The sequence below is a fragment of the Artibeus jamaicensis genome, unplaced genomic scaffold (assembly GCF_021234435.1).
Source record: "Artibeus jamaicensis isolate MK-2021 breed Jamaican fruit bat unplaced genomic scaffold, CSHL_Jam_final contig_525, whole genome shotgun sequence".
NCBI classification, from domain to species: Eukaryota; Metazoa; Chordata; class Mammalia; order Chiroptera; family Phyllostomidae; genus Artibeus; species Artibeus jamaicensis.
Genome location: NW_026521874.1, coordinates 4,166,123 through 4,189,941, shown reverse-complemented (window position 1 = coordinate 4,189,941; position 23,819 = coordinate 4,166,123). Strand labels below are relative to the sequence as shown.

Here is a 23,819-nt window from a genome sequence, read left to right as displayed (position 1 = left end):
TTACACATAAAGCACTTAGGACAGTGTTTGGTGCATATTAAATGCTCAGTAATGGATTGGCTGCAGGCTCTGTCATCATCATGGTCACGATTATGATTATTATGACCACAAAGCTACAGGCAATCAAGTTTGTTCGATCTTGCTTTGCCTAACTGCTGTTTAAAAAATTTTTTCTTCCTGCCCTGCCTGGCTGGCTCAGTTGGTTGGAGCCTCTTCTAGTACACCAAAAAGTTTGTGGGTTTGATTCCTGGTCACGGCACATACCTAGGTTGTGAGTTTGATCCCAGGTCAGGACACAAGCGGGAGGCAAATGTTTCCCTCTCTCTCTCAAAAATCAATGACTACATCCTTGGGTGAGGATTAAAAAAATATTTTTTTCTTCCTCTGGAAGTGTGCTCCCCTTTCAGGACCAAGAAAGCCATCAGACTGTACTCTGTAACAGTGGAACAAGCTCCCCCATGAGAAGTGAGACACGCTGCGCTTACTCTACTGAGGCTGGGGAGTGATTTGCTACAGGCGCTACCGTACTGATTCCGGCACTGTGCGAAGGCCGAAAGAGATCCTTCCAAGTCCCCACTCAAATCAGTGACAACGTGAACCATTCTGAGGTTCCGCCCCACAACTCTGTGGCTATTCACCAGGTATCCCCGTGCAGTACAGAGCAGCAGCTGCCTTGCTCGGAGCCGCTGACACACCCTGAACTGAGGGGGAAACTAACACTTTCCCTGAAAAGCAGAAATCTGTAATCTCCTCCTGTGTTCTGAAGAGTGAGTTGCCATAGAAGTAAAGCAAGTTTGGTGACTCAGGCCTCTGAGCAATTCTAGAAAGGAAATTGTGAAATTATGTGCTTGCCCAGAAAGGACTTCCAGTTTGCCAAAAGAGGGAGCACAAGAGCAGAAAGCGTGTGTGCCCAGGTCCTTTGTAGAAAACTTGCTTGGATTCTGTTTTAGTTTTTGATTTCTTCTGCAAGAATGGGATAGGACCAAATGACAGTTAAGACCAACTTTCGCTTTGTAAGAATTGTCTTAAGATAGGAGGGCAAATACTGAGAATACACTTTGACCAGCTCACCTCTACCCTCTCCAGACAGAAACGCTCACCTGCTGCCTGCCTGCCACAAAGCAAACAGCTCCACTTAAACTGCTTTCATTCAAAGAAAAGGGAGGAGGAGAAACAGTTACAAAGTCAATAAAAATGCAATTTTACTTCTTTCCTAGTTGCCATGGATTGTTTTTAGAAAAAGCATTTATATTACATATAATCTAGACCTCACATTCACTACAACAACGGAGAAGTTATTGACATAACCAAGTTTAATGAATGTTACCCACTCCCTAGGGACTAAACACTCCTTCCTGCCAAGCAAGAGGAATGATGTAGGCGCCTAGAACCCTTTGTAGAAATAAGTCTTTGATTCACACTCATTAGTCACTAACGTTGGGTGAATGAATGCCTGTGTAAGACAAAGAGATTTCTCTAAGACACACATCTCCACATGAAGTCATTTTTCTCTTTTTTAAAAAAGATTTTTATTTATTTTTAGAGTGAGGGGAAGGGAGGGAGAGAAACATCCGTGTACAAGGGAAACATCAATCGGCTATCTCTCACACACCCCTATCTGGGGCCTGGCCCACAGCCCAGACATGTGTCCTGACTGGGAATGGAACCGGTGACCTCTCAGTTCACAGGCTGGTGCTCAATCTACTGAGCTACACCAGTAAGGACCAAAGACATTTTTCAGTACAAACTTGATTTTGCCTTTGGAAAGATAGCTTTGACAAGGTACCCATTTGTGCATATTTCAAATTCAATTTGGAAGAATTCTAAAAATTTATATATTTTTAGTTTGAGCAACATATTCAGTCTCTTATTTTACTCAAATTACTGTTTCATGCTAGCCTAAAAATTCAAACAAAAATACTTAAAAAATGCACAGAACTGAAAACTTTCAAAAATACTAATGTTATATAAATTAGAATATTTTCATTTAATTGATACTTTAATGAAATGGCTTCTGTTTTTATTGTTGCCTGCTGAATTAAAGCAAAATGTATTAATCTAAAGAAGAAAGTTAGTGTTCCGTAATTTCCTGAGATCTGGTTTGATTTCCATATGCCTTTCAACAGTGTTCTTTTTTTTTTTTTTAAAGATTTTATTTATTTATCTTTAGAGGGGAAGGGAAGGAGAGAGGGAGAGAAATATCTATGTATGGTTGCCTCTTGTGCGTCCCCTGCTGGGAACTGGCCTGCAACCCAGGCATGTGCCCTGAAGGGAATGGAACCACACAATCCTTTGGTTCACAGGCCCACGCTCAATCCACTGAGCCACACCAGGCAGGGCTCAACAATGTTCTAAGATCCTTCTGGTACGTTCTCTGAACTTGGGAAATATATGATCTTGGATTTAGCTGTTAATAGATTTATAACAGAAAAGATGTTATCCTATTATAAAATTCTTCTTAAAGGACCACCTTTAAAATGGGATTATTTCCTCAAGTAACGCAGAAGGCCAGACTGGCGGGGCTTTTGGAACGTGCAGTGGACACAGTGAGTCCCTGCGATGGCTGGCAATGCCCAGTCCTAGGAGGAGGAGGAGGCCTGCGAACACAGAAGCGGGCTTCACAGGCTACATTTTTCTCCTTTATTTGGGCCATCATGTGGAAGACAAATTATTTTCCAAAATGATTAAGTACTCTCATCAACTTGCCAGCTCGAGTATCGGTCCTGAAGGAAAAATGTAATAAGCTCTTCTGTTATTGCCAGCTGTCAAAAACTGTGAGATTTTAAATGTTTCAATCAAATCCTGAAAGGAGTGGAAATTCACTGTACAAAACCCACTGAGCTGCGTTACTGAATGTCCAACGTTACATAAAAACTATAAATAACTTGGTACTTTAGTTTTTTTTTCAATTTGCTTTTCTTGAAGTAATAATAATGTTCTGCTTCAGTTAACAAAGTAATTTTGAAAGTTACCTTAGTATTTAATCCACATGCTCTTTCTGTGTGGAATAAAATGGCTACCAATATCCAAAAGCATCCCTTTGAGTATCTGTCATTAACAATTTTAAAAGTGAAGAGAAGAGCACCAAAGATAACGAAGGCTAAAAACTCTCGCAAATAAAACGCTGACCTATAAAGGGTATCGTGTCCTTTTCAAATGTCTGCAAAGGAATTCATACTCTGGTTAAAGGAACATCACTTACCACTGGCTTAAAAACAACAAGCCGGTAGCCAACACTGAACAAATACACGTACCTCAATGTCCAGAAACTGATTAGTAAGTTAAGAAGGATTTGTTGCCACAGAGTGAAACCCAGCCTTTATTCTCAGTGTGTGGCTGCTGTAACCGCTGATCAAAGGCACAGATGAGAAGGAGGGTAGTTGTTTGCTCAACAAGGAGGCTAAAGTAAGCCGAGGACCAGATTTACACCATTTAAATAACATCGAAATGCTTTTTTTCTTAAAACCTGTTAAAAGAAGTTTCCTTCTACACACTCCTGGTTAAGTTCTTCCTCAGATCCCGACTCTTCTTGTGATAGCTTCTAGAATTACCAATAATCTCTGTGCTAGTAAGTTTCTCTGATTACTAAGAAAGAGGCTTTCAAACAAAAATTATGAGTGGATATACCTGGGAACAAAGATCCAGAGCCATAATCCAGTTTGTATATTTTGTACAGGGTAGAAACTATTTTCTTCATTAATTTTTTCCCAGGATAGTTAAAAAAACCTAACTAACTCAAGATAAACATGCTAACCATTTGAAATTTGAGTTTCCAAATATAAAGAAAAAACATTTTGAAAAGTATCTGCAAACTTAAATGAAGCAAATGGTAGCATGTAAGTTTATTATCTTTCTTGAAAGAAAAACTAAGTCTTCATGTACCTTGTCCCAATGAAGCAGAGAGTGGAAGCACTCTGGACTCCTGAATTTTACTCAAAATCCTGTGCTAACTTCATAGCACACGGTAACATCAACATTTATGACAATTTTTGTACCTAAAATAACAGTCCCTAAGACCTAAATACTATTTTAGATTTTTGGTGAAAATAAGCAATAATCCTTAAATTCAATACAATATTGTAATATGAAGTTATTTAAAAAATAAAATTTGACACTACATAATTTGCAAACAAGTAGCCATGACATGTATACCAACTTTTATTTGCCTGAGACAATACAAATAGAACACAGATGTCATTCAAAATATTAAATGTTCTTGAATTTTACAGAAGAAAAAGAAACTGAAGTGAAACTGTAGGAATTGCTGAACTTCAGATAAAGGTTTCTTCAAAACAAGAGATATTAGTTCCTAAAAGATTCTTCTAAAGTTAAAAAAAGATTAAGAAAAACATTAAGCCACTGGGTTACTATATATTTAAAAGCTACATGTTTCTTAATGGACACATGTTCACATTAACAGATAGTAAACTTAGTCTCCTGTCTTGTAAAACTCAGAGGATACCACTAATGTCTAAACTAAGCAAAACTAAAAGCCATTTTTTTTCATATTAAAAAAACCCTTTCAAACCTAAATTTGCCTTAACATTATTTTTCAGGAAAACTTAATAGGGAATGGCTAATCTGAAAGTACGAGGTTGTCTAAACCACTTTCAAGAAAAGAAATACATCACAGGAGTGTGCTGTCAGCCCGCGGCATCAACTAGCGCCCTACATGATGAGAGAAGCTCAGAGGACCAGCCGGTCCTCACCCCCCTCCCGAATTACCTGACCAATGGAGCTCTGGCTGCGCTGTTTCAGAAAGCCCTGTTTCTTACATGCCATCAATTGTTCGAAATCACGCCACATTTTCACTTGTTTCATATTCGGACCATGACTTTCTCGTACAGCTTTTTGTTTTTCCCGAAGTTTCTATTATAAAAAAAATAATAAAAAATAATTAAATCTCAGTCACAGGATTTATTTCTGTTGTTATACTCAGAAGAATATGGTATGCTTCGTACAACTGATGACTAATAGTTAAGTAAACCAGGTTCTTCTATGATGTATGAAAACTAAGGTTATACAAGTTAATTAAATTTATGGTAGATATAGGACAACCTGAAGTTAAAAAGAACAGAAAAATATAAAAGAAGGATTAGCCAGAGAATGTAAGTGCACAGCCCGCAGACACAGACAACAGTGTGCTGCTGGCCCGAAGGAAGGGGAGGTGGGGCTGGGGAGCAGCGGGCAAAGGGGGGAAATGGGGGCATCTGTAATAGTGTCGACAATGAAAGTAAAGAAAAAATGTATATCAAAGAAAAGGAGGGCAAGGGAATCTGAAAAAGGGAACAGTACCATGGCAGAGAAAAAAAGAATGCAAATTTTGGGAACCAGATGACTTGTGTTTCAACCTTGGTTTTGCCACAAGCTCTAAGTAAGACGCTAATTCCTCTGAACTTTAGTTTTCTAAATGGTTGATTAAGGCTAATAAGAGGGGACACTTATAAAAGCATCTGCCTGTATGTTTTCTTCACATGACACAACAGATATAAAAATACATGATAAACTGTCACGTTATGCTATTAAATGGTAAATTCTTTCCTGACTCGGTATATGCTCTATGCATGTCCCCCAAAATCAAATTGCAAGTACATATTTCTGAGGGAGAAGATCTAGTGATTTTTTAAAGAGTACCCTATTAAATAGACCCAAATCCTTATTAGACTTGTCTTTGTTAAAAATACTTGTCACAGGACTTCCGCCAAGATGGAGAAGTAGGTGGAGGGTCCACCTCGCCTCTGTGCACAACCAAATCTAAGAACAACTATTTTTAACAGCAGTCACAACCAAGCCACACGGAAAATCGACAATAGGGAGTCCAAAGGACAACTAGATACTCGGCTGGACCGGTACGAGGAGCGAGGCCAGAAGCAGAGCAGGTTAGCAAGAAAAAATTCCCGGGGCGGTGCGCGGGGCGCGCAGGCAACCGCGGGCTGATCGCCAGCGAGCTGGCTGCCGGAGCGCACAGGGAATAGGCGCGGTGGGTCGCTCAGTCGCGCGCATTTACGTGCGGAGAAACCAGTGAGAAGGGAAACCCTCGCAGTGCAGCAGGCTCGCAAAATTAGGATCGGATAAGCAAGCCCGAGGCGTTTGAGTGACTGGATGCGCTGGGCTAGCGGAGAGGAACGCCATCGCTCCCTCTCTGACCCCGCCCCCACACACAGCGTCACAAACCAGCGACCTGGGTCGCCCGTCCTGGTAAACAACTAAGGCTTCGCTCCGCTCACTAAACAGCACGAATAAACCAAAAATGGCTCTAGAACAACTCAGAGCCCCAGAACCGATAGACCTAAGTGATGAAGAAATAGCCAGTCTTTCAGATGCACAGTTCAAAACACTGGTTATAAGGATCCTTACAGAACTGGTGGATTTTAGTCACAAATTAGAGAAACATATGGAAGCTAAATTAATTGAAATGAATGCTGATACAAAAGATACCAATAGTGATGGAAAGAAAATTGGGACTCAAATCAAGGGAGAGGACCAGACAGAAGAAAAAGATGATCAAGCAGAAAGGAATGAAGAAATAAGAATTCAGAAAAATGAGGAGAGGCTTGGGAACCTCCAGGACATCTTTAAACGTTCCAACATCCGAATTATAGGGGTACCAGAAGGGGGAAAGGCACAACCACCAGTTGAAAAATTATTTGAACAAATAATAAAGGAGAATTTCCCCAAGATGGCAAAGGAAATAGACTTCCAAGAGATCCAGGAAGCTCGGAGAGTCCCGAGGAAGTTGGACCCGGGAAGGAACACACCAAGGCACATCATAATTACATTAGCCAAGATTAAAATGAAGGAGAGAATCCTAGAAGCAGCAAGAGCTAAGGGGACAGTCACTTACAAAGGAGTTCCCATCAGACTGTCAGCTGATTTCTCAAAAGAGACCTTACAGGCAAGAAGGGGCTGGACAGAGGTATTCCAAGTCATGAAAACCAAAGATCTACAACCAAGATTGCTCTACCCAGCAAAACTTTCATTTAGAATGGAAGGACAGATAAAGTGCTTCTCAGATAAGGTCAAATTCAAGGAGTTCATCATCACCAAACCCTTACTATATGAAATGTTAAAGGGACTTACCTAAGAAAAAGAAGATAAAAAAGATGAACAGTGAAAGGACAGCAAACTCACAGTTATTAAGAACCACACCTAAAACAAAAGCAAACTAAGAGGACAGCTAGATCAGGAGCAGAACCATAGAAATGAAGATCACAGGGAGGGTTAGCAACAGGGGAGTGGGAGGAGGGGAAGGGGGGAGAAGGTACAGAAAATAAGTAGTATAGACAGTAGATAGAAAATAGATAGGGGGGAGGGTAAGAATAGTAGGGGAAATACAGAATCTAAAGAATTTGAGACACATGTTCATGAACTAAAGGGGGAAATGGTGGGGGAGGGGTATGCAGGGTGGAGGGGAAGGGAGGGGGGAATAGAGCAAATGTAATGGCATAATCAATAAAAAATAAATAAAAAAAATAGTAAAAAAAAAAATACTCGTCACAGATTTCACTGTCTTGGAAGGGGGAGGTGCTAGAGGGCGGGGAAGGTAGCGGCAGGGGCGCTGTCGCAGTGCAGGCAGCCGACCTTCAAAGGCCCGGCTCCACGAGGTCCGGGAAGGCCCAGTCTGTGCTGGTGTGGAAGACTCAACTGCCATCGCCTTGCACGGCTCCGTTTGTTCTCTGTGATTTTCATGTACTTGCATTGATATAGTGGACATTTATTCACAAATCATACAGAGACAACAGATGAACACTTTGTAGAGAAATGGCTGATTCCAGGTTTGGGACAGAAATGTACAGGATGAGCTTGGAACATTTTGTCTTACCAGAAAATAAAAAAGCCATCAAAGTCTATTAATAGAATTGTTTCAAAAGGATTTAAGAACTTCCACTGGCCAAACAGGAGGCAATTGGATAGGAATAATAATTGCAATAGATTGAAACATCGAATATGTTAAATCTACAAATCATAAAGATACTTTTGAAGGATGATAAAGAACCAATTCATCATTTTGAAAACTAGTAAATAAGCAAATCAAGCAGTTATCCTGCCTTTCTTATATGAACTGTACCTTATGGTAGCCAAATAGTTGGCAAGAAGTTGCACTTTATAGAACTATTCCAGCCAATAAATGAAAAAGGAACAACGTAATTAGAATGGTACCACTCCGCAATCTCTAGTGAATTACTGGACCTAGGACATGATCATCAATGGCTGCCAACATCACAAAAGGCCTCCTGATAGAAGTGCACCTCATCGCAAGAGGTGTGCTTCCCAAATGTCCAGTTGTATTTAAGACTCTACATCTAACTACCAATTCACACAACATCCTGGGGACAGAAGAACATATTAAATGACACCACATGAATGCCACCAACAAAGTTCAGGATGTTGGAAACCCATCAGGACAAAATCCATCAGGTTTCCCCACCTCCCCCGACGCTTCGCAAGAAATAAATTGTAAAGAAAAAAGATGGAGGAGTAAAACCTAGAGAAAAAGACACTTAAGAGATATATCAACTAATAACAATGTATGGACTAATTAGAATCCTGATTTGAACAAATAAAACATTAAGCAATTATGAGACAACTGGTGAAGCTGGAACACTGACTGGGTATTAGGTATTAAGCAATTATTGTTACATTATTTTTGGCATGATAATGGCATTGTAGTTATGTTCAGAAGGAGTCTCTTTGATATATACTGAAATTCGACCACATAAAAAAATAAGATTGCTGAGATTTGCCTAAAAATGATTTGGGGAGGGGGGGTAACAGGCGGACTATACAGATAACGCCCGGTCCCAAGGTCGGTCATTAAAGCTGGGTGATGGTTACATTGCTGCCTCTACTGTTTATGTAGGCTTGAAGTTTTCCATAATAAAACCTCTTTAAAAGTCTCTCTTTAAAAGACTCCAGGATGCCTATTTAGCAATTACTCCACTGTTTTCCTCAAGTTCACCTTTAGAGTATTACTTACAGGTTTGTAGGAGTTAATTCAGCTTTTATGTAGAAGTATAGATACATATATTTTGTAGTAATTATTCAAACCAGAAAAGGTAAATAAAGATGAATAACCTTGCCCTCACCAATTTCTGACTCAGACCAATAGCTTAACTATACAATGCACTCAGATGAAAATAAAGCTATGTTTTTCATTTGCATTTTCACGATGGACAAACTTCAATGTATACTTAATTATTTCCACATTGCAGACTCAAGAATATTTAAATGAAATTAGGCACCCATATAGAGTCAGTATTTTAAAAGGAAAACTGAAGCTAAACAATCCCTGATTATGATGCTATAAACTTGACACTCTTATGAGAAAAACTAGTAAAATCTTAACCTCAATTTTCAATAGTGAAACTAAATAAGAAACAGATAAAATGATGTATTGTGAAATGCAGTTAACCTGCAGTACGCAACAGGGACTTAAAATAATTGAGAATGATCTTGGAACTCATGCAGATAATTTAATTAAAATTTTAATCTACCTATTTCAGTTTCAATATGAGAAAATCAACTCCACAGTGGTTACGGGGTTTGTCCAGAACCACAACCTGAGGACTGAAACCAGCCTACTTGATGACTAGTCCTGAGCAGTTAATAAATACACAGAGGGTCTTTTTAAAAAAGAGAGGCAGGGCTGGTGTCTTTCATTAGAAGAACCGATTAGCTGGTCATCCAAGTCCTGGTGGTCAGGACTCGGACCCTCCACCACCTCTTCTACTTGAAGTGGCTCAGAGAACTGAGAAAGCTAGACTCAGTCACACGTTCCTCCTTTCTGTGACCCTCCCCTAAGACTAGCCGGGTGGCTGCTGAATAGCTCAAGTGTTTTTGATGATTTGTATTAAATGAATCAATGTTTGTGGAAGGCTTAGACCGGTGCCTGGCTCAAAGTAAGAGCTTGTATTTATTTAGAAAAAAAAGATAAGTATGTTTACACTTGTCTCACAGAGATATCTGAGAATAATCGGAAAACTCAGTAGTTCATTACTCATGGCACTTTTGTTTGTTATGCAGAAACTTCTCAGGAACTCTTTGTTATTTAAAATTGTTTTTCTCTTCTATAAAACTGAATTCCTAAGAAAGAATCTTCATCTTCTAAAGGGATTAAGACAGAACCAATTTCCCTTTGAAACTGTACTAAACTTTGTATACATACATATTATTTATTTATTTTTCTCTTCTTTTTGTACTAAACCTTTTAAAAAGGATGACAATGTCATAACCATGTACTGAAAGCCCAAATTAGACCCATTTGAAAAAATAAACACCAACTCTTACCTTTCCGAGGTTCTCCTGCTCGGCAATATTTTTGGTGTACTGTTCCCTAGAGAGCCAGCATAGTGATTAAGTCTCAATTTACAGCAATAATTTTATCACACAACTGAATTATAAATTAACATACCTATCAAATGTATTAAACAGAACATTTAGAGCACTGGAATTAGGAGGAAACCCATTATCAAATACTCTCTTTGCTCATTCTTAGTTCTTAGAAGTAAGTTAGAGTAAGTAGTAATTTAACGGAAAAAAGACAAAACATCACATGCAAAATTAAGGGAATTAAAATGTTAAGTACTATTTCTGGTTGATCTATCCCTAAAACAGTGGCAACTCATTTACTTAAATTACTTTGTTTTTGAGGAGGTTTGCAAAAGGGAGAAACATTAGAAAAAAAAAGCCAAAAACCACTAGATAGCATCTAACATGGAATTCCACTTCTAGGAAGTGATTCTACAGAAAAACTCGTACCTTAATAAAGATACAAACAAAAACATTTGCTTCACCATTGCTTATAACAAAGTAAAGTTAATAGATGGGAAAATATTTAAATAAATTATAGTACTCCATTTAAAGGAATAACATAAAGTTGTAAATAAGAATGAGGTAGATCTATAAATACTAAGGTGGAAAGCATTCTAGATAAACTATGAAGAGAAAAACTGTATCATTTAATTTTATTTTTGTATACACAAAAAGATTTCCATGTATTTGCTAACACACATACACACACACACACACACACACACACACATTAGCAAATGCATGGGAAAGGAATATGGAATAATGTACACCAATATATTAACATTAGGCATTTCTGAGGCATAGCAATGTGGACCACTTTTTGTGTACTACTAAATTTCATAACGGTTAGTTTTTGGTTTTATAAATATTTCTTTTGTAATTTCAAAAAAGGGTAAGATTTTAATGTAAAGATAAAACTATGAATAACTTAGAGTTATAGTTTTAAACAAAAGTATAATTATATTTTAATACTGCCTTAGAGAAAAAGTGAGATTTATTTATTTATTTTTAATCGTCATCTGAGGACATGTCTATTGATTTTTAGAGTGAGAAGGAGGGGGAGGGGAAGGGAGAGAGAAACACTGATCGGCTGCCTTCCACAGTACTCGCCCCGACTGGGGAAGGGGCCCACAATCTTTCGCTGTATAGGATGACACCCCGCCAGGAACAGCAAATGAGATTTAAAGTGTTAAAGACAAAAACTGAAGGATGGAGAGAGACTTAAGACCACAAATCTGGATGGAAAAAGACCATGTTTCTGTGCAAACTACACTACACTACTTAAGAAGAAATTAACACAAAATTGAGAATCTAGGAAATCACGGGCTACAAAGAGCAACCCTAGAAGTCTAAGTGAAGGAAGATTCCGATTTATGCAAAAACGAAGGTCATGCTATGATTAGGATAGAGAAAATGTCAATCAAAAGTACCCCGAATGCTTACAGAGGTGAAGGAAGCATTTGTGCACAGGAGTGAAGGAATGGACCCAATCTGATGAGCCTTCATTTTGCCCTTAGAATTTATGAGACACTACATCACACTGTCCGCCTTTCCAGCTCTCCAATGAACAACAGCTAAGAGGATGTAAATGTCACACTGACTTAAGAAAAATGTATGGCTGTAGTTCAGATAACTTTTTTTTTAATTTTTAAAAATATTTTATTTATTTATCTTTAGAGGAGAAGGGAAGGAGAGAAATATCAATGTATGGTTGCCTCTCGGGTGTCCCATGCTGAGAACTGGCCTGCAACCCAGGCATGTGCCGTGACTGGGAATTGAACCGCAATACTTTGGTTCACAGGCCCGCACTCAATCCACTGAGCTACACCAGCCAGGGCTCAGATAACTTTAAATAATTTGTTTATTATCCTAGGCCTGAAAAATGTCCAATTGTTTTAAAACTTCCATTTATATTTTAGATTTGAGAAACCAACAGGCTCATACTCTTTCCCTATAACACTAACACATATTTTTAATCCATTCCAGAAACAATTACGGAGCACTTGTCATGCCCTGGGGTTTCAGAAGTAAACAGGACAGACAGCGGTCATCATGCTCCAGGAACTCACAGAATTTCCCAAACCCCGCTGCGCACATCGTGTCTCACTTCATCTTCTGTGGTTCATACTGTTTACCTGACTTTACAATGAGGAAGTGATCTGCTCAAGGTCACAAAACGAGAAACAAATCAAGTTCAAAACATACTGCACAGTCCCTCTCTAGTACTTTGAAATAAAACATGCTGCCTTTTCAAATAAAATTCAAATTTGCAAATCACCTTTCAAACCCAAGCTGACTTCTTAGACTTTTGGCCTTACCAGAAAGTACCACAAAAGTAGAAAATGGAATAACAAATACTGTGTCTATATCAGTAATCACACTTGAAGCATGTATCAGTGAGTTGAGAATGCAGCTAAGCCCATTACACCCGTAACACACTTATCGTGCACCAGTCTAGTCAGGGCCCGACAGCTTCCTATAGGGAAGCTAAGCAGTGATGAAGGGTTATGATAATTGTCAAAATGATGAAGAAGAATATGGGGTTAGAAAACTCAGAAAACCAGCAGTTCAGGAGGAACAGTTCCTTCTTTGCTTTCGAAGAAATGAAACTTATATTAAAAACTTATTAATAACTTTTGAAGAAATGGAACTTAAATTAAAAACTTTTTTTCAAGAACAAAATGAACTTCTCACAGTTGTGAAATATTAGCATTGACCAAATAATTTATTTGAGTTAAGTTTACATTCGATGAAAGAATCTGAATAAGTGCATTTAATATGTTTACTATGTTAAATAAAGTATTAGAAAAAATATTCTATTTATAGGATATCTTCAGTCTGGTTTGCATTCCAGTGCATTATGTATAAAAAAATGTAGACTCTGCCAAGACATTCTGTGTCTTAGATTCCTTTTTGTAACATTGAAGTTTATGCTACTAAAATCTCAACTGCAATCTAGAACAAACGTGAATCCTACACTTTGAGTTCTTACTGGGTAATAAAAGCAAAACATCTGAAGTGTGCTAAGGGGCAAAGAAAAGTGTATCTTGTACAATTACTGGATTTTTATCACAGATAGCAATACAACTATACATGTATTTTTAAGGCAATGCTTGATTTATTACTGTATGCTGCAAACTGTGATTACAAAAACTCTCCACAGGAGGGGGAGGGGGATGTACAGGCAGACCCTACCCCTTTGGACGGCTGGTGTGCTGCAGTCCCACAGTTTCCAGCTGAAACGCAGCCACCGGCACGGCACTGTTAGCAGGCAGGTGACTACAGTCCAAGCCACATGGGACTTTAAAAATAGACAAACCTTAGTACTTACTGAAAACCAACTAGCAAATTATGTGTATTCCTGGGTAAGAGAAAATGGGGAATTATTAATGATTATAAGAGTTTCTGTCTGGGACAATGAAAAGTTTTGGTAACATACTTGTGATGGATGCACAACGATATGTAACAATGCAACTGAACTGCACGCCCCAGCTGGTTTAAATGGCAAATCTTATGGGATATATATCTTTTGTGACAATAAAGACACTAAGCAAGTAAGAGAGAAAACTATACGTATTCCTGCTTATTTAGAGGGGCTAGACTATCCCGAAGATGTTTAACAAGACTTACACCTAAATAATATCTTAGTACCTGCTTATTTAAGGACTGTAAATGTTATAGTTTCATTTTATTTATAAAACTTGTATAGGTGAAACCATTAGGTAACACAATATAAAAACAACAAAATTACTTGCCTAATTGCCCTTCTCTTTCCTTGTTGGTCGGAAGAGACATACGCCTTCATCTCCTCAGTAGCCCGGCAGAGCTGTACCTCCAGGTTCTGGGTGGAAAGACTGAGTTTTAGGTGCAGTCCTCAAACAGGAAAACCTCAGCAAAGTTTCCGATTCACCTTCTTTGTCTTACCTTGATCATACAGTTTGTATAATGGTATTTACTTTCTTCTTGAAGGCACTCTTCACGGAGGCCTCTGACTTCCTGCAACATAAAGTTCTAAATGAGCGACGTTGAGAACACAGTGGATGCAGAGAGGACGACTGCATGCACAGGAGAAGCCGTGCTGTCGGTCGTTTCCTCTGCGGTGGCTGTAACTTTGTTTACTGTACCAGCCTGGGCAGCAACCTTTTCAGGGGTGGCTCACATCACTCGGAAACCACCCGCACAGTTGTTCATTCACTAAGTACCCAGGCTGTGTCCAGCTCCCTGTTAAGTGCCGGGACACAGAAGTGAACAGGACAAGTCCCTGCTCTCACTCGAGAGGGGAAACAGACATCACAAGGAAAGACAGAAGGAAGGTCACTTTGGAAGGGGGTAAGCACTATGAAGGAAATTCAGCAGTAGAATGTGATGGCGTGACTGGGTAGGCAATGTCAGACAGGGTGACCAGAGATCTCTAGGAAGAGGTGACATTTAGGCTGAGACCTGAAAGATGAAAAGGAGAGATCAAAGCAGAGCGGTGGGGACAGGGTGTCTGGAGAGGGAAGAGCACATGCACAAGCCCAGAGGCGGAAACAGGGCTGGCCTGTCTGCAGTACAATAAGACGGCCAGGATGGCTGCAGCCCATGGATGAGGAGCAGAGCACACAGATATGATGAAGTCCATGAGGACGCGGGGCCTTGCGGACCACAGTCTGGAAGTTACAAAGTCTAAGTGTTACAGGAAGGCACCAGAGGGTGGCCCAAGTTTTACTCAGTTTCTTTGGCTGCTCTTTGGAGAATGAACTGTAGGGAGGTAAGAGTGGAAGCGGGAGAGCAGGTGGTACGGTACTGTGGGGGCCTAAGAAGGCAGGCAGCGGCCTGGACTTGGTGGTAGAGGTACAGGCGGGGAATTCAGGGTGCACATACCGCGCCTGAACAAATAAAGATCTCTGTAACTTAGGAGATAGACTCGGGGAGGAGGGAAAAGACTGAGGAATCTTTTGACACTGGTGCAGAGAAAATATGTGTACACAGGCAGTTTTTCCTAAATTTTTAAAGTAAAAACTGTCTTCTTACCTGTTCTAATTTGGACCGATTGCTTTCGAGGCCGGCTGCACAGCTATCATACTGGGATTTCTTTTCATCACACTCCTGGGTTAGCTCCTAGTGTAAAAAGGGTAAATGACTGAATAAGTGAAAAACAAAGGCCTAAAATGTGGCTCTGACACAATGCATGCCCTTGTTAGTCTTGTAACTTAACACTAAGCTTCTTGGCGTACTTAAGAGTTATTTATACAACAATCAGACATTTGAGAATTATGACAGATGAAGGTGCTGATAAAAACAATAGCCACCATGTACTGAGCTGTGTGCCAGGCTGTTTGTTAGGAGCTGGGATACAACAGTGAACAAAACAGCCAAAAACGCTTCCCCTCAAGTAATGCTCTGACAAGTAAACAGGCTGCTGAGTGCTATGATGGGTAAATGGGACTCTCGCTGGACCTAGCCCAGGCTCAGGGATCAGTGGGGCAACTTCCTGGAGCACGATATCTAAGCTGAGGTATGCGGATTAGTAAGAATAGTCTGGGGGAAGGTGAACGGGGAGGAGAATGTTCAGGAAAAAGGGAACGCTATGTATAAAGGCTTGGAAGCTAAAGAGGAGAACAATTTAGGCTGTACAAGGCATTCATTACACTGGCTTGTGTCTGGGAGGTGTGAGAAGAGGCTGAAGACTCTGAAGGCCTCATCGGAACTCTGTAAGCCATGTGAGGGTGTGTGAGCTCGACCCTGGACAACTGCTAAATCTCACAACTTCTGCGGGCATGGGTCTCCCCACATCATGCCTGAGGGAAGTTCGGGGAGACTGAGCACCTTACCAAAGATGAGACTGCTGGGAAGGTGTCAGAATTCGAGCTCAGGCTGTTTGAGTAGTTTCAAACTTTCTTCCAATGAAACACTTTGGCCTATGAATGCTAAAAGTATCTACAAACGCATGGTGAGGTGGAGTAAACGCCCTTTCCAACCAGAGCTGAGCTCTCAAGGAAGAGGAACTAGCAGGGCCAGGAACACAAGATGACCCCCTGCGGCCATACTCCCCTTGGTGAAGGGAGGCCGAGACTGTCAATCTTGGTGACAAGAGTCATTACATGTCCAAGCAGGGCAGAACACAAGGCCGAGGCCTGTGCAGAGTGGGATGTTAGAACTCTGAACCCACGGTAAGTCCAAACTGGTTTTCAACCCAAGAACCGCGAGTAAAGCGTTAACCAAGGTCATTCTGAGGTTAGCCTGCATCAGTCCAGGCCTGGGTTTAACTGAAGACAAAGATAAAAATATTAAAACCAACTATAGGGAAGACATTACATAAAAAGAAATGATAACTAAACTGATGGTAGACCCTTCAACACAACAAAAGAAATTGGAAAGCAATAAAAATAACTTTTTTCCTGACCAAGCCATTACTTAAGAAGAAGAAAAAAGATGATTTACTTATAGTAATGATTCTTTGTTGAAAGAACCACTGAAAGAAAACAAAACAAGGACATTTAATTTCAGGAAGAAGAAAACTGAATCCAGAAGAAAGGATTAAAATACAAGGAGCAATGGTGAAAACTGCCAAGTATGTGGGTAAATCTAAGCAGGAAATGATGTATGAAGTGGTAATTATAACGGTACTGACCGCCATGACCACCACTTTAAGAGGTGAAGAAATAAAGTGGAAATAAAGTACCAGAGGACAGCAACACACATGTAGCAGAAGGGGGCATTAAATTATCCTAAAGTCCCCATGTTGCTTGAGAGATGCTGATTAACTTTAGACTTTAAGCTGGGCAAACAGATGTTAAAAACTTAAGAGGAAACTGTATTAGATGAAGACAGAAAAGGAAATAAGGGAAAAGAAGACAAAAGAGAATAGGATTTGTGCAATGGAGGGTAGGAAAGAAGAAAAGAAAAAGTGCAGTAAATATGATGTACAAAATAGACATCAATCCCAATGTATCAATAATAAGAGTAAAAGTAAAAGGGACTAAAGCCACCAATTAAAAGACAGATGCTCAAACTGGATGTAAGAAAATATACCCACCCCAAATCCAGCTGTGTGTTATTTTATGAGACACAGAGAAAAATGAAGATACAGGAAGCTGAAAGTAAACAGAAGTAAAAACATACCAAGCAATACTAATCATAAGAAAGCTGGCATATTTATATGAATAGCAGACAAAATAAGACTCCTAGACCAGCCCTGGCTGGCATAGCTCAGTGGATTGAGCGTGGGCTGCGAACCAAAGGGTTGCAGGTTCAATTCCCAAGTCAGGCACATGCCTGGGTTGCGGGCCACGTCCCCAGTGGGGGCCACATGAGAGGCAACCACACATTGATGTTTCTCTCTCTCTCTTTCTCCTTCCCTTCCCCTCTCTAAAAATAAATAAATAAAAATCTTAAAAAAAAAAAAAAAAAAAGACTCCTAAACCAAAAGTATTACCAGCAATAAAGAGAGTCAAAAATAATGATAAAACAAATCATTTTCATCAGGAAGTTTTTTTAACCTTGAATCTTTTAAAAATTATGGTAAAATACACATCAAATCTACCATCATAACTACGTTTAGGTGTACAGTTCAGCAGGTGAAGTACACTCACACTCACCACCCCCCGGAACCCTTCTCATCATGCAAAACTGAAGTCTGCACCCACTAAACAATAACGCACCGCCCGCCCCGCAGTCTGGACGCCTCCAGGAAGCCTGATCTGACGTACACGTGGAGAACCCAGCACTCAACCACTGAAAACTACGTTCTTTTCAAGACCAAGTCACTGAAAAATCAGGTTGGCTTCAGATCACTCCACGACACACTTAACTCTGGAAGACTGTGGAGCTCTACTTTAAAAATCCTTAAGGAATGAAAGCGTGATGTAAGAAGTTTATGCTCAGTCAAGCTGTCGCTGAAATATTTAAGGCAACAAACTCTAGAACATGCAAGAACACATCAGGGGATACTGTGCTTCTGGGCCTTTCCTGAGGATTCTACCAGAGGAGCTATTTTTAACCAGTGTGCTGCAAGAACTTTTAAAGCATGCAATACCTAACTACTTAGTCAGGAGCACTGCCCTCTTTTGCTTTAGATTTTCAAGTAAAAAATGACAACAGCCAACACAATGATAGCTATCTGGTGTGAATAAGTCAAAATAATACTTTTTTTTGGTCAGATCAGCAAAAAATATATTTTTTTGGTATGCTGCAGAATTTTATTTTTTATTTTTTTAATCCTCACCAAAGGGTATGATGTTTACTAGTTTTAGAGAGAGAGAAGGTGGAGGGAAGACAGAGAGAGAGGGAGAGAGAGAAAGAAACATCAATGTGAGAGAGAAACATCAGTCAGTTGCTTCCCGTAAGCGCTCCAACCAGGGACTGAACATGCAATCTGGTTATGTGCCCTGACCGAGAATCAAAGCACAATCTTCTGGGATATGGGACCATGCTCCAACCAGCTGAGCCGCCCGGCCAGGGCCTAGCAGTTTATCTTTAAAGAAATGGTTAGAATTAGCTTCCAAGTAATGGCATTTCACCACTTACAAGCTGTCACAGTTTGCCCCCCAGCAAAGCAAGTTCAATTAATCTAAAGTTAACTGGTCACCAGCCACTGGCAGACTTGGAGATTTACCTGGCCACAGAAGAACGTAACCTCAGAGTTATGGCTCTGGCATGATTTAAAGCAAAAAGGTCATCTGGCTGCATTTGTGATTTCTGCTTAAACTCCTCCTCCTCCCCTTGCCCAGTAATTTATGGCAAAATAAGTAGCATAAATCAAAGAGAAATCTTTACAGGTAACATTATTATTCTTTTTTGCAGAATCATGTCAATACAGTACATCTCAACAACATAAAATACTAAAAGTGTCACAATATCAAATTTACTTACTTGACATTTTTGACGCAATTGTCGTAGTTCTTTTATGATTGGGGCTAGAGCTGATTTCTTTTCAGATACCAGTGAATTCAGTTTTTTTACCTGTCATTTAAAAAAGTATACAACATCTAAAAAAAGAATTCAAAAGAATAAAAATATGTGCATAAAGATATTTATTGAAATGTTATATGAGTTTAAAAAACTATAAATACTTCAATGCCAAACAATGGGGAAGTGATTTAGTAATCTTGATTCTTCAGTAAGATGAAATGCCAATGAACTATTCAAAATGTCAATTATTAAGACTGCACGCCAATATAAGAAAATATTTATAATCTAATGCTGAATGACTAAGAAAAACTTAAAGTTGCCTTTATACAACTATAATCACGTATGCAAAACAATATGTGATTGTGTGGTTATATAAATAAAATACATAGAAACATGGATGAAGCGGAAAGTAATGACCAATCACATTGGGCACCAGCCACCGAGATGAACACGTCCTCGCAGGCCCCTACTGCGCTCAGTGTTCATCTTTTTAGGCGTCAGACTGCGGTGAGATGCAGGGGGTTCTGGGCGAGTGGCCACTGTGGACAAAACAGGTGGAGCTGGGTCCTCTGAGAGTCTGGGGCAGCAGCTATTTACCCGTAAGGACGGAAAGGTTTCAACATTTTAATGCCTGACGAAGCTGTATCAGTGCATTCTGGCTAAACGGCAGCCCTGAATAAGGGACGATACTAAGGACATACACAAAAGCGAAATAACTTTGTAAGGGCGGTATGATTTGGGAAAACTTATTTTTTATCTTAAATATTTCCTTAATGTTGTATAACTTAACACACTTCCAAAACCACAAAATACATCAACAATTATAAGTTGAACAATCTTACTAAAATGCAAAAATTCAAAAAGCGATTGCTAGAGACAGATGAAAAAAATAAACATATGCAGAAATGAAAATTTAAATGTTTCACTGAAAACAGAACAAAAATATCTGCCTTCTAGCTACACAATAAAAAAACACTAAAAATACGTGTCCTCACCATTCCAGACATGTCGTCCAGTGTCCGTCCTTTCATTTCGTCAACTTCACTCTTCAGTGCAGATACTCTTTCTAGCTCTTCCTGGGTGTAGCTATATCCAGATATACCCCTTTTCTCCTCGGTATTTTGCTAAAAGTAAAGAATAAGAATAGGTGTCACAAATGAAGGTAAGGTGGTGGGCACAAGACCATGGGATTCAGTCCCTGTACCACATGCCACACCACCGGGAAAGCCAATGGCCTGATACAAGAGAGGAAGGACCTCGTGAAGGTACAGCTGAGTTGCCAGCTTAGAACTGGTGGCCTTCGAGGATGAGTTCCAGTCTTCAGGATGGAGTGGACAATCTTAAACCAGTTTTCAGTCTATGGTGCTGTGTTCCAAACAGACTGAATTAATGGGTCTTGAAACCATGAGAAGAAAAACAGGAGTGTTACCACTCACGACATTTCCCACTTATCCACTTAGGGAATCACACTTCCCTTCTCTGTGGTGAGGATGTTCTAGTTTCCAGGGTGAGCATGCTTCCGCCAGAAGGCACATTAAGAGGCCCTGAACTTAATGCTCTGGCTCCCATGCTGTTAGTTGGCTTCTCATGCCAGTGGACCAACAAACAAAGAAAAGAGTTACTATTTTGCAGGACATTATACGGCTACTAGGTGCTGCTATACCATGGGGGCTGACAGGAATACGTTTGGCATCCAGGCGATCCATTAGGGCATATGCTGGTACTCGCATGCCCAGTTTTCACAGTGAATAGGTAAGTATAGCAGGCAAACTTCCATACAGAATCTTGCCTGGATGTTTCTCTGCAAAGCTCCATGGGAGTAGCTGCTTGGAGACATCTGTCCAGAGGGCCATGATGAATGAATATTTTATAGTCAGTCTCCTGGCATGATGATTCTGCTCATATTAACTAGCTATCTGTCCCCCTAAAAAAACTACTTAGAATACAACTCCTACCAGTTAGTTACCTAGGAGTCAGCACACATAAAAGAGCTCTTGTTGCTACATTAAAAATAAATGAATCAGCTTATATGACATCTCTAATTAATCAGAAAAATTAATAACTGTATGATTTTTCCAGTAAAGACAATAAAGCTGTAACCCACAAACTTCCCAGCACTTGTACTTTCAGCACCCCAAGATAATGCTGTATTACCAGTTGATGTTGGATATTTTCATGGCGTTGCTTAAGCAGTTCTTCTGTCCTCTGCAAGAGACCAAACTCAGCTTTCAACTCAGCTATTATCTGATGCTTCTTTTTGAAAACTGTACTCTTGCTTCGAAGTTTACTGACATATCGTTTGAACTGCAGAAGAACACAATATGTAGTCTAATGAGAAAAGCAGTTGCTAAATATCATACATAAACTCAATGTATCAGCAAAATTTTCTTTTCTAATGCCTAACACATGTGTTCCAAGTACATGACAGTCACAGTTTTTATTAGAAAACATGAAAAGACTAACTGCTCAATTAAAACACTCTGTGTATGTTCTAATTTTTGGATCCATCTAAATACTGTAGATCCATATATAAAAGTTACTCATTTTGAGCTTTATAAATACGAATTAGGAAAACAACCCTCCAAAAGTAAAAAGGCTAAAAAAAAGAAAAAAAGTAGAATAATTCCGGCTGTGGTCTTACCATGATATTTCTTTTGTATTACCCTATTTTGGTGGCATTGGACCTACTGGGGCTACGAAGCCAACGAGAAGAGTTACCTGTAGCCACCACTTATCACTTGAGAAACGTGCTGTGACCATGTCCTCCAAGAAGCATCCTAGACCCTGGGGTAAAACTCATCCCAGGTGTAAAAAAGCTAAGAACATTACAAGTTAGGGGGCACTCACAGTTGTTTAACACAGCTATTTACTTACTAATGGTATTGAATTTACAACTGTTCTACTCCAATGGAACGACCCCATAATTAAGTATGACCAAACAGAGTTTGGAAAAACAAATGAAATAAATATTTAAAGAAACTGATTGGATAAGTGCTATTTATTAACTACTGGGCACTAGGCACTGTGCCCGACAGCGAGACTCCAACTCCATACAGGTCACTCCAGGTCGGGCCTTCACAGAGCCGAAGGTACAGTGGGGAAAACAAACACTACTGAGTTGATGTTTCCCATCAAGGTCAACAGTATGGAGAGTAAAGGGGCCCTGAGCAGAAATGAGAGAGGAGTTAAATCTGGGCTGGGAAGAAGGTAGGAAAGGCAGGATTGGGATTTAGGGGGAAGGGTTTATGGAAATTTTCTCTAAATAATGATATTTAAGCCAAGACTGAAGAAGTGGGGGTGGGTTAGAGGAAGGGGAAAGAGGCAGGGAAGAGCATTCGGGAAACAGCAGGTTTCAAGGTCCAGAGGCCCTTGCTCACAAAGAGTATTGCCTGATATGAGTGGCAAATGCCACAGGCAAATGTGAGAAATTTTTGGCATTTCTGAAACAGAACATAAACCTAAAAAAAAAAAAAAATCAAATTCCTTTTATGTACCATTAGTGCTAAACTTTTCAAATTTTTGTAAAGATTTTATTTATTTATTTTTAGCCCTGGCTGGGTGTAGCTCAGTGGATTGAGCACGGGCCTGTGAAGCAAAGGTTCACCGATTCGGTTCCCAGTCAGGGCACATGCCTGGGTTGCAGGCCAGGTCCCCAGGAGAGGACACATGAGAGGCAACCACACATTGGTGTTTCTTTCCCACTCTTTCTCCTTCCCTTCCACTCTCTCTAAAAATAAATAAATAAAATATTTAAAATATTTTATTTATTTATTTTTAGAGAGAGGCGAAAGGAGGGAGAAAGAGGAGAGAAATATTGGCACAAGAGATGTCAATTGGTTGCCTCTCGCATGCTCCCAACTGGGAACCTGGCCTGCAACCCAGGCATGTGCCCTGACCAGGACTTGAACTGGTGAGCTTTCGGTTCACAGATTAACATTCAATCTACTGAGCCACACTAGCCAGGGCACTTTTCAGATTTTTAAAATTATACAATATACTTTTTTCCTGCTCTACCCTTTTATTAACTACATCATAAAGAAAATATCCACCAAAAAAATACAGATGTAAAATAGTGATCTCTGTCACTAAGAAGGACACCCCTAGCACCTAATTTCATGGTGGCAACTGGAACCTACAGGAATTCAGCGAGTGGCTGTGGTAGGAAATGAAAGGTGGGAAACCAAACAAACAGATCAGTCACTTGTCTAAGGTAGAAATATTAGTGGTGGGGCCACTTCACTCCACTTCTTCTGACCCCACTATTACAGTAGAATATGCCAGGATGTGTTGAGAACAAGGAGGAAGACACTCGGTTTTTTGGATTTAAAGAAAGTGGAACCATTTGACTTGGCCTTTGATGAAAATTGGATGGGAAATCTGACCACCATTAATTGAAGGGAGTTGCAGCAGGACTTAATTTATCGAAATTTTTTATCCAAATACTTCTAACAGGAAAGAAAGGACAACAAGCACCTACTGATGTGTCTGTGATATTACTTAAACTGTATCTACAAGCAAAAAATATCTAAATGGGTAGACTTTTGATCAAGACAGAGCTATAGGTAGACACGCTTCCCCCCATCATTCAACCAAAAAAAAGAATTACAGCTACATCT

At 39.8% G+C, this 23,819-nt stretch overlaps 1 protein-coding gene across 7 annotated transcripts in view; it reads right to left on the bottom strand.

Moving 5' to 3' along the window:
* Positions 1–4,142: 4,142 nt before the first annotated feature.
* The window catches only part of IFT81 (intraflagellar transport 81), a 133,112-nt gene continuing 113,435 nt past the window's right edge, over positions 4,143–23,819 (bottom strand). For 5 of the 7 annotated variants that reach the window (XM_053669628.1, XM_053669631.1, XM_037144625.2 and 2 more), the window contains 8 exons: positions 21,358–21,507; positions 20,199–20,327; positions 19,165–19,254; positions 15,325–15,411; positions 14,236–14,307; positions 14,067–14,152; positions 10,288–10,333; positions 4,143–4,869 (listed from right to left, as the gene is read on the bottom strand). In XM_053669628.1, the coding sequence (XP_053525603.1) occupies positions 4,687–4,869; positions 10,288–10,333; positions 14,067–14,152; positions 14,236–14,307; positions 15,325–15,411; positions 19,165–19,254; positions 20,199–20,327; positions 21,358–21,507 (843 nt within the window). In that variant the 3' untranslated portion in view covers positions 4,143–4,686. Of the gene's footprint in view, positions 4,870–10,287; positions 10,334–10,904; positions 12,471–14,066; positions 14,153–14,235; positions 14,308–15,324; positions 15,412–19,164; positions 19,255–20,198; positions 20,328–20,356; positions 21,041–21,357; positions 21,508–23,819 lie in introns of those variants that run through there. The other 2 variants (XM_053669630.1, XM_053669632.1) reach the window with 2 other exon arrangements.